We start from the raw sequence: 10,593 nt of genomic DNA, 5'->3' as shown, positions 1-10,593 counted from the left end.
AAGTAGAAATTTATGTGAAAGCTTGCTGACATTGTGCAAATTCAGTTTTGTTAAAATCATGACCCCTGGGGGTAGGATGGGGCCACAATAGGGGATCAAAGTTTTATATGTAAAACTTATACGGTACCAATTTTGATTCACCAGATGCGCATTTCGACAAATAATGTCTCTTCAGTAATGCTCAATCAAAATGTGTGAAATCCGAAATAACAATGAAGTTTTAGAGCTATTATAGGGAAAAACAGTGTGCCAAAAAAGTGGAGTCAAATTCGTCTAAGGATAAGACCTATGCGTGAGGGAGATAATCCTTAATTTTGAAATGAATTTCTAAATTTTATAACAGCAATTAAATATACATCCGTATTTTCAAGCTTGTAACGAAGTACTTGGCTATATAAATTTAATAGTTTAAAAATCTTCTTCTCAAGAACCACTGGGTCAGAAAAGTTTACATTTACATGAAATCTTCCTGTCATAGTGCGGATTCAAGTTTGTTAAAATCATATGGCACCCGGGAGTACGGTGGGGCCACAATAGGAGATCATAGTTTTATATACAAATATATAGGGACAATCTTTAAAAATCTTCTCAGGAACCATTGCTGCCGAGCCAGAAATGTTTACATTTACATTACAGCTTCCTGACGTAGTGCAGATTCAAGTCTGTTAAACTTATGGCCCCCGGGGGTAGGGTGGGGCCACAATAAGGATCAAAGTTTTACATGTGAAAATATATAGGGAAAATCTTTAGATATGGGCCAAGGTGATTCAGGTGACCAATGTGTCCCATAGACCTCTTGTTTTTGTATGATTACTGCATGCATTGATGTGAAATTTACGATCATCTCATGAGAAATATATATCCAGTATTTGCACCAAAATGAACATATATATATATATATATATATATATATATATATATATATTGAAAAAACTCTAAACGACTGAAGAAGACCGGTAATACGGTCGAAATATTTCTACAGTGTTTAGAGTTTTTTCTGTATTTTACTTCTAAAAAAGAGACTATATATATATATATATATATATATATATATATATATATATATATATATATATATAATATAATTATATATATGATTAGCGTCAAGCGAAAACCACCCTTATAAGTTAAGTGCATTGTGACGTACAGACGTTATCGAGAAATAAAGCGGTAAAATGGACGTCACGTTTTTACAATATGACGGCATGGCTTTCTGCAACGTTGTTTTTTCACTGACGTGTTAGGCGCTTCCTTGAGAAGTCATGGAACTGTCAGTAAGTACTTTAAAACACCCAAGTTTCATTTATCTGTCATATATACAATTATTGGTTTAAGTGTTAAAATATTGATGTTAAGTAACTGCTATGTATGTACTGGATTTTCGTCGAAAATAAAAAAAAATATGTTTAGAAGTCTACAGATATTTCCCTTTCTTCGGGAATTACATGTAAAATGAAAGTCTAAAGAAATGGAAATATTTCATCTGGCATCCTTAATTTATGTGTGACATACATCGAACACTCATTTTTCAAATGTAACGTTTGTCTGGCCCCTCCCCTATTTGAATATTTGAAATATTAGATCGATATAATATGAGTTGCATATATATATATATATATATATATATATATATATATAAAACAGCCGACCGATTGTTGTGCTACCTTGGTTTACTTTATGTGGTGTTTACAAGTTTTACAATATGTACTATTCCTTGAGTGTGAACGTATCTTACAATTGCCTAGTTATAGCGGTACGTTTAGTAATAATTATGTCGCTAGCCTTTTGTTCGCACGTAAAACAAACATCAGAATTTTAACAACTGTATTTTGTCAACACTAACCTGGAATTATAAAATATGTTTTGCAAATTACTGATTAATTTCCGAAAGTAGAAAAATTCAACAGCAAAAGTTTTACTTTAATTCTACCTGTAGATTTACCCTGTAACACCACCACCCCTCTCAGAAAAAATGCTTGAAAATATTTTTTAAAAACCCAATGACCAATCAAATTATTCTATTTAACTTATGACGTTTAATAAAAAATTCTGTAAAAAATTTAGGATTTAGACAATATCAACAATGAATATTTTCCCACAAGAAATCTTACTAATCAGAATGCAGGTGCGACGCGTTCTGTTAACGAAAACAGTGATGACAGTGAATCAGACGATATTTCAACCGATTTAGAGGCCCGGGTACACATGTTTATTGAAAATCAGATGTACGGCAATTTATCTGATGACAGCGACAATGAGGGGGAAGGGACTACCAACTTACCCCATGATCCTTGCACAGAAGATTTTAAATTACGATCTTTAATTGAAAAGGGATGCGGGTGTGCGAAAAACTGTATTTCTACATTTAGTTTTTCAGACATCAGAGAACACGCCATTTCCTTATCTGAGATGGCAAGAAATGAAAAAAAACCTTTTAAATTATGGGGAAGTTGAAATGAAATCTAAATGGATGTAGACAGTCAGTTGATTGATATTTTCCGCCACACTCAACAATTTTTCAGTTATCTGGTGGTGCCCAGTTTTTATTGGTGGAAGAGAAAACCCAGATACAATGTACCTGTACAATGTACCACCGACCTTCCGAAAGTAAACTGGGAAACTTTCTCACTTACCGGCGCAAGCGGGATTCGAACTAGAAAATGTCTTCGGTACATTTATGAATTTAAGGACGCTGGGTTTGCTTACATAAAAAAATATACAGAAGGTCAGAGGTTAATAGATTCATTGGATCAGTTAGCATCTGTAGTCAGAAAAAGCGAGACATTTAACGAAGTGGTTGTATTCGGTGGTGCTGATGGAGAATGGCGGGATTGGAAAACATTTACATCCAGCTATTTCATCCCCTTCAAGGGTATTAGAAAATTCAGACACTTAATTTGTTTTCCAAGCAGATAAAGCCAGGTAAAATACGCTAAAAGAACGTTGTCAGGTTTTTTTCACACATAAGAAATGGATTGTAAAGTCTTGTTTATTATGTTACCACATATCGATTTTCTTTTTTGGCTGTTAAAACAAATCCTGAAAGGGGATACATTGTGTGTGTGATATACTAAAAAAAATCATACTTTAATCTGATTTCCAAACAAGGTACTGGTACATATATAATTTCCTCTTTCTGAATTAAACTCTTACCAATGATTTACATTTCTCCGATATATTGTGCACATTCTTCTACAGGTATTGTAGCTAAAGAAGTGCCAGACTCACCCGGAACAGAACTAGAACTGCTGAAAGCAGGCGTGGGTGTAGATGCCATCCAGCCTCCAAGAATCAGTCCGGCAGCTGGTTTAACCAGAGAGAGAATGCAATACTTGTTTAAATTTATTAGACCTTTTGTCAGGGCCCCGTATAAGGACGTAGTCGCCCCCTCATCCGACGCCAAGAAGAATAAAAGACTCTAAAATCTAGCCTCTTTTGAATCTGTCATAATCTAGATAATTGTTTGAATGTTGATATATGTATACCTATATATCAGATGATTACAAAAATCTAGACTCATGTATTTTGATTACGGTTAAAATAGTCACAAAAACATAACGAAATACAACCTAATTTCCAAAAATCATGACGTCAAACGACTCAATGGAAGTTTTACCAAGTTTGATGGGGATTTTGATGTCATTATCATTGGATTGTAACAGAATGCTACATATCAACAGAAAGAGGAGAAATTCCTCTATCTAAAATATTTAAAATTGAAAAGGTGATATTTTTCACTTAAGGGTGATTTTTGCTTGACGGTAATCATATATATATATATAAAGTCAAAAAATAAAATCCAATGCTCAAACTTAGATAAAAATTTGAGTATTGATTTTAATTTTTGACTTTATTCTACCCCGATATCAAGAAAAAAGAATTTATTGAGTATATATATATTTTTAACTTTGTGTACTGTTTATTCTATTTCTTTTAATATATATATACATATACACACAAATTATACAAATTTGTATAGAGAACATTAGTTCTCTAAAGCGCTTTACAGATGTGAGATAAAATATATTATAAAATCGATTTGTGTATATATATATATATATATCCTTTATGTAAACTGGTTGTTGAGAGATTTGAAAATATGAAGAAGGATCAATATCTTATATTGAATTCTGTATTTGACAACTTCGAGCCAGTGAAGATCTATTAGAACAGGAGTAATATAATCTTGCAGCTGTGTTTTGTGCCCTCTCTGAAGTTTGCTGGTGTGTTTAGAATGAACACCATAAAGCAATTCATTTCCGTAATCTAATCTGGATGTAACTAATGAGTTTACTAGTGTTTTACAATCTTCATTGTTGATAAATGGACAGATACAGCCAATTCTGCGAATGTTCACATATGCTGAGCGGATATAGAGAGACATTTTTTTCCATGGTAAGGGATTTATCAACACCGCCACCCTTACGGTTCTTTCTGGGGACGTGGAGTATATCATAACCATCCTGAACGAGTTCTCCCATCACTATGCTCTCTGTGTCACTTCCGAACCATGTTTCAGTTAACGCCAAGGCATCGATGCCGTTTGATATTATGTGTTCACAAAATGCCAGTAATTTATTTTTCACTGATCGGGCATTCAGAGTATATAAATTGAAATTTTTGCAGATTTTAAAGGTTGCCTTAGCTTAACTGAAATAAAGGTTTGCATGATTCACGATTAACATGATGATGTATCAAAACGATAGATTTAATTTATTGCATTCGTCGAATTGTCATGTAATAAATTTAAATTTCCCAATCTAGCATGTGTGATGGCTTCACATGGTTCATGAGTAACTTTAACAGGAGATAAGGGATTGTTGAGTATATCACCCGAGATATAAACCAGGTTATCTCTATTAACCCCAAGTTGATTTCCCACGTATTTCAAACGCCCAACACAGACTGTGTGGATATGTCTGATGAACCTTCGACCACCCTTTGTCCCTCTTCTCACACGAGGAATTTTCGTACGACCTATATATATATATTATTCCTACAGTAACTTGATCCGAAGAGTCGGATCACGTCAAGTTGACAGACGCGGATCATCAGATCACACGAGACGCGATTTAAGTGTTGAGTTTGATTTGATGATTCGCGCTTGTCAACGAGACGTGATCCAACTCTTTGGATCAAGTTACTGTAGTAATGATAAATTTATTATATACCCCCTTATACATTTTAAATCCATATTTAAGATAAACACAGACATACACGGTGAAATTCTATTATGTGTACGCAGTTTTGTTTGTGTCAATATTTCCACAAAAAACGTTGATACCCCCTTCTACATTTTAAATCCATATTTAAGATGAACACAGACATATACGGTGAAATTCTATTATGTGTACGCAGTTTTGTTTGTGTCAATATTTCCACAACAAACGTTGCGTTGGTTCATTGTGACGTCATCAGTTTCAGAGGATACTGATACAGAATCAGAAAACCACAGTGTGGTGATCCGGAAAACCGGATCACACTGTGAAATCAATGTATCAATAAACAAAACATTGATGGGTACAATTATATATATTTATATAATTATATATACCTGATTTACCTGATTATAAAATAAGTACAATCTAAAGGAAAATTCCGAAATATACCAAATGAATAGATCATTTTGCATTCACCATGCACTCATCGTTCACTTTGCATTCACCGTGCACTCACGTACTGTTCACTTTGCATTCACCGTGCACTCACCAAATTGCGTTCAGCATTTGCTCTGCGTGCGTTCACTGTTTACTCTGCATGCGTTCACAGTTCACTCAACGTGCGTTCACCGTTCAAATGGGAAAGTAGAACGTTTCAAAGACTGTATTAGTATTACTCCTTTTCATTTTGAATCTGACAAGGTCATGAAGTCACTCTGGCTATAAAATATACTGCTTTATAAATCTTTAGAACCCTATGCCTAATAGAGATCAAACTTAGTATTGTGGTTGCCCATAACATTTTTCACTATCATTACTCATTACAAACATTCTAAACTGAAAGTTGATTCTTAGAATTGCCACACAGGGTGGGGGCATATATATTTCATATATGTTTTAAAACACTACTTCCTTTCTTTTTTTAGAGTATGTATCTGGTGGCACTTTAGGAGAATTGCTGAAAAATTTCTCAGTTTTTTTATCCTGGAAACAAAGGGCTGAATTTGCAAAGGACATTGCACAAGGAATGGTATGTTATTTATGGAAGTGCTTTAACTTTATCATGAGGGTCAGTATAAGTTTCTCCTGATGATGATAGTTGTGTACATGTATATATGTGAAGGAGGTTATAGTTATATTGTATCACTGCAATCTTTTTTATGTAAATAGATCTATATTAAAAGCAATTTATTATTCCTATTAACTTGTACTAGAGAAATTTTAATGGATATGTCGGTGTAATATTTTTTTCCATCCATACAGGAATATCTGCACTCCTTGGGAATCATACACAGAGACTTAAATTCCAACAACTGTTTTGTCAAAAAAGTGAGTTATTGTGACAATATTTTCAAGGGAGGAAGTGCATTTATTTGCCAGTTTTTACAATGAAACAACATATGGCTCTATCATCTTGAGGAAACAATCACTAAGTGAACAGATTTTTAGAACAGTGAGGTTTGTGCTGTACCATGAAATATATTACATATGTGGTTCAATCTTAGTTGAGTAGCTCTGTCATCCACTTTTAACATGCCCAAAGAATCTAGAATGTCACTAGAAATGCTAGCTCTAGGATCTAGATTTAGAATAAATCTGACAACTCTGTTTTGGGTTACTTGCAATTTTTGTTTTTTAAGTTGTTTGCAAATACCACAATACCAAGAAAAATATACATAATCAAAATAGCATTGTATTAAAGCAGAACATAAGGTCTTTCTTGACTGTAAATTGAGGCAAGATGCATTTCTGTACAAAAAATGAAGTCTAGCATTTACCTTTTGTATGATGCTTGAAACAATATTTTCACATGAAAGAAATTTATTTATACATACACCTAAATATTTAACACTATCAGATGCTTTGATTTCATGACCATTACATATAATTTTAAAACTTGTAACATTTTTCAATTTTTGGGGTGGTCCAAATAAAATGGTTTCAGTTTTTCCAAGGTGAAGAGACAGTTTGTTATTTACAAGCCATGGAGAGCAATTTTCCATAACATTTCCTAGTTTATGTGTAATAACACCAGCATCTCTATGAACATAAAATACAGCACTATCGTCGGCATATAAAATCAACTTGCAATCTTTGTCAATACTTATAGACAAATCATTGACATAAATTAAGAATAGAAGAGGGCCTAAATGCTCCCCTGAGGGGAGCTTAGAAATCTCTGTGGTCAGGTTTTTATTTCGTTTCTCCTGTTCTGTGATTTTGGAGTTATTAGATTCCACCATCTCCTCTAGAGTGTTTAAAACTTCTCTGTTGAGTTGTACTATATGTTTCTCTCAGCACAATCCATTTTATTACATAATACAGCAATCTGACTTTTTGAGTTTTGAGTGTAATATTTCTTTTTCAAGGACTATATTGCACAGTAAAGACTGAAGCTCAGCATGCTTTTTCTCTGTTGTGTGTTAATTATTTTCAGTTTAATTTTGGGGCTATAGTGATACATGTACTTTTACTTAGGTGACCAATAAGGCCTGTGGGCCTCTTGTGAAATTCAACAAATTTTTCATGAATTCTTAAAGATATCATGGATGGTAAGAAATTTAATCACCTAAATGCATTTTTAAGCATTTTACTGAAAACACTTCTGGTGTCAAGCATGACAGATTTCTTCTTTTTTTTTTCCTTCAAAAAATGGATGATGTCTGTGCGATTAAAATGATATTGGAAGTGCAGATCTGAAACAGTAGAAAATATGGAATTGAAAGCGCATTTTAAAAGCAATAATTATCAATCAATGTTGTGTAATTTCTACAGAACATGACTGTAATAGTTGCTGATTTTGGATTGGCCCGAGTTTTGCCAGATCAATACCATTGCCCAGACCAGATCAAATCAGCGAAAAGCAAGCACCGTTATCAACGCAAGAAACGATACACAATGGTGGGTAGTCCTTATTGGATGGCCCCCGAGATGTTAAAGGGCAAAAGTTATGATGAAAAAGTGGACCTCTTTTCTTTTGGCATCATTGTGTGTGAGGTTAGTATATGGCATAGATGCTACGTAGCAAAACATCTCATAAAGCAATACTATCTAGCTGTCATTTTGGTGTAAAAAAAAGATTTGTTGCGAAATTGTGATTTACTATTTCAATGACAGAAAAAAATAAGGTTTATATATTTTTAAAAAAAAGCAAAGCAAAATATAGATATAAAAATATAAGCAAATCATTTAAAAAGGTTAGCAATATTTGTGTTAGAAAGCATATCCAGAGGCTCTGAATGAAGCAAAATTACATTCTTGTCTTCCCATACAAAAATTAATTTCTTACGATATAATGCTGTATATTCAATAGAACCGAAATCTATTTTGATAAAATCTTAAACTTAGTTTTGATTTTATCAATGACTATGGTTAAAGCTACATACAAAACTATCATAATACTAGCATATTTTTACAACAAAATAAAATTTTCAGATTTAGAGCTAATTTTACTTTAGATTGCTTATAGTTTATGTACCAGCTGCATATTGTATTGTCCGATTCATCTAACTTGGTAGTGCAGTTGGACAATGGGAATTGTTTTTGGGTGATGACAGGTCAACCAGTACAGTACTAATATTTCTCCATAAAACCAGAGAAAAGCTGGCCTATTAATTAAAGAATCCGCCTGATAGATAAAATCCAAAAAACTGGCTGTAATAACATGTCCATGACTCATTGCAGTGAATAACAGACACAAGCAACGTTGACCAATTTATTCATATAACAGCAATGGCACATTCGGGATATACTGAAATGGACAATATCGGCCGCATGTGAACATTTTGTGGGGTAACTGGGGAGTCGCCCAGTGAGCCAGTTTAACTTAACTTGTAAGGGGTACACTGGGGGGCCCGAGTAAAACATTCAGTGCCCAGACCTGAACGGACGCCAGCGTTCTAAGGAGGTAAGCGAGACCCGCCCTTCTCACCCTGTCTCCTGCAGTGCTACCTGGTATGTAGATTATCATGTTGGACATAAGTCCCTAACATGCATCAGACTGTAGCATCTCCTCGCTGAAGTGAGGTGGATGTGGCCCCAACCGTCCCCGGTGGTGGCTCCACTATTAGTTTACTTGTTTTAACTTTTACGACTTTTAGTACTGTAAATTGCCCCCTGCTTTAGAAGCAGGTGGGGGAAACAACCAGGTTTTGGAGCAGAAACAGTCATCACATACCATTACCGACTCCCCAGTTCGACCACAGACATTGGAACAATGTCCCCCACAAAAAACTTGTAGCATTAAAAAACTGAGTGAAACTCAAAATACAATAAAGAGTTACATGGATTAGAATAAGTCTATTTGACAAAACCACAGTACTTGAACCTAGAGTTGCACAAAAATTACAGTAAACACACAATTGACAAACAGCAGCAAGCATGAAATGTTAAATCACTTGTGCGGTGGGTAAGTTTAAAAAAAAAAAGGCTGCTTGAATATTGTTGAGAAATAATTGATTTCCCAGGACCAACAGATGCAAAAATGCCAATATCTGTAGGTACTGAAAATGTGTCATAGGAGTGCCATCCACATGAAACAAGCAATATGTTAGTATATGATGGGGGGTGGGGGGGGGGGGGGTAAGCTGTAAATATGCCTCAATTGGTAGTGTTGGACAGAAATTGGTGTCCAGAAGTTTGATAATTTGACAAACTAGGGGTTTGCCGGTTTGGTTTGTCTTGGCCCTATGTAAAGATACTGACACTTGACCTAACTGGTTTTGAGAAACTTGTGAAATCTGCAATGACAAAACTTACTGAATCTGAGCAAACTGTAAAATGTCAATGAAAAGGTTGCTGTAAAAAGAAGACATGATTCAAAAGGCGAGTGACATACTGATGTTAAAGCATGAATGATTTTAACAAATAATTGGTATGATATAGGAAGTCTGATATATTTGTTGACGCCTACAGACCGCTTGACACCTTCTAGGGATTTTGAGAGAAATTTGATTGGTTGTTTATGTACATCAACCAGAATTCGCTGTGAATTTTCCCCCAAGACATAGCAGGGTTGGAGACCTTACGGAGTCGGAATTGCTCGTCATACTTATGCCAATTTTGTGAACGATTAGCTGCAAGCCTAATATTTCGCATGTACTTGGGCATTTCTTGGGCCATTTGATTATGTTGAAGTACGATGCTCATGTAAATCATGAAGGCTGGTGTCCACTTTTCTATGCTCAAAAAGGAGTTAAGTTGGTGCTTGACTATGCATAGCTTGCCATTGACAAGTTGTAAATCCTCGTGGGACTCAAATTGCTCCAATTCCGTAGCTGATTTGAGTAGGACAGACAGATCAATAAATCCCCCTCCCATATTTTTCGCTTGAGTTTAAGCGGGACATGACTGCCGATATCATCGCATGTAGATGTGATTTGACAAGGTAAGGGTAAATAGGCCGCTTGGCCCAACAAAAAATTGCAAGACTCAC

The 10,593-nt window shown here is 34.8% G+C and overlaps 1 protein-coding gene across 6 annotated transcripts in view; it reads left to right on the top strand.

The window, feature by feature from the left end:
- Positions 1 to 10,593, top strand: part of LOC125664639 (LIM domain kinase 1-like) — a 231,804-nt gene that overhangs the window by 188,576 nt on the left and 32,635 nt on the right. For all 6 annotated transcript variants that reach the window (XM_048897478.2, XM_056154636.1, XM_056154629.1 and 3 more), the window contains 3 exons: positions 6,086 to 6,189; positions 6,423 to 6,488; positions 7,935 to 8,156. In XM_048897478.2, coding sequence (XP_048753435.1) covers positions 6,086 to 6,189; positions 6,423 to 6,488; positions 7,935 to 8,156 — 392 coding nt within the window. The remainder of the gene's footprint in view (positions 1 to 6,085; positions 6,190 to 6,422; positions 6,489 to 7,934; positions 8,157 to 10,593) is intronic.

Source organism: Ostrea edulis, chromosome 1, assembly GCF_947568905.1.
Source record: "Ostrea edulis chromosome 1, xbOstEdul1.1, whole genome shotgun sequence".
In the NCBI taxonomy this organism is placed as follows: Eukaryota; Metazoa; Mollusca; class Bivalvia; order Ostreida; family Ostreidae; genus Ostrea; species Ostrea edulis.
This window is presented reverse-complemented; position numbering and strand designations above follow the sequence as displayed.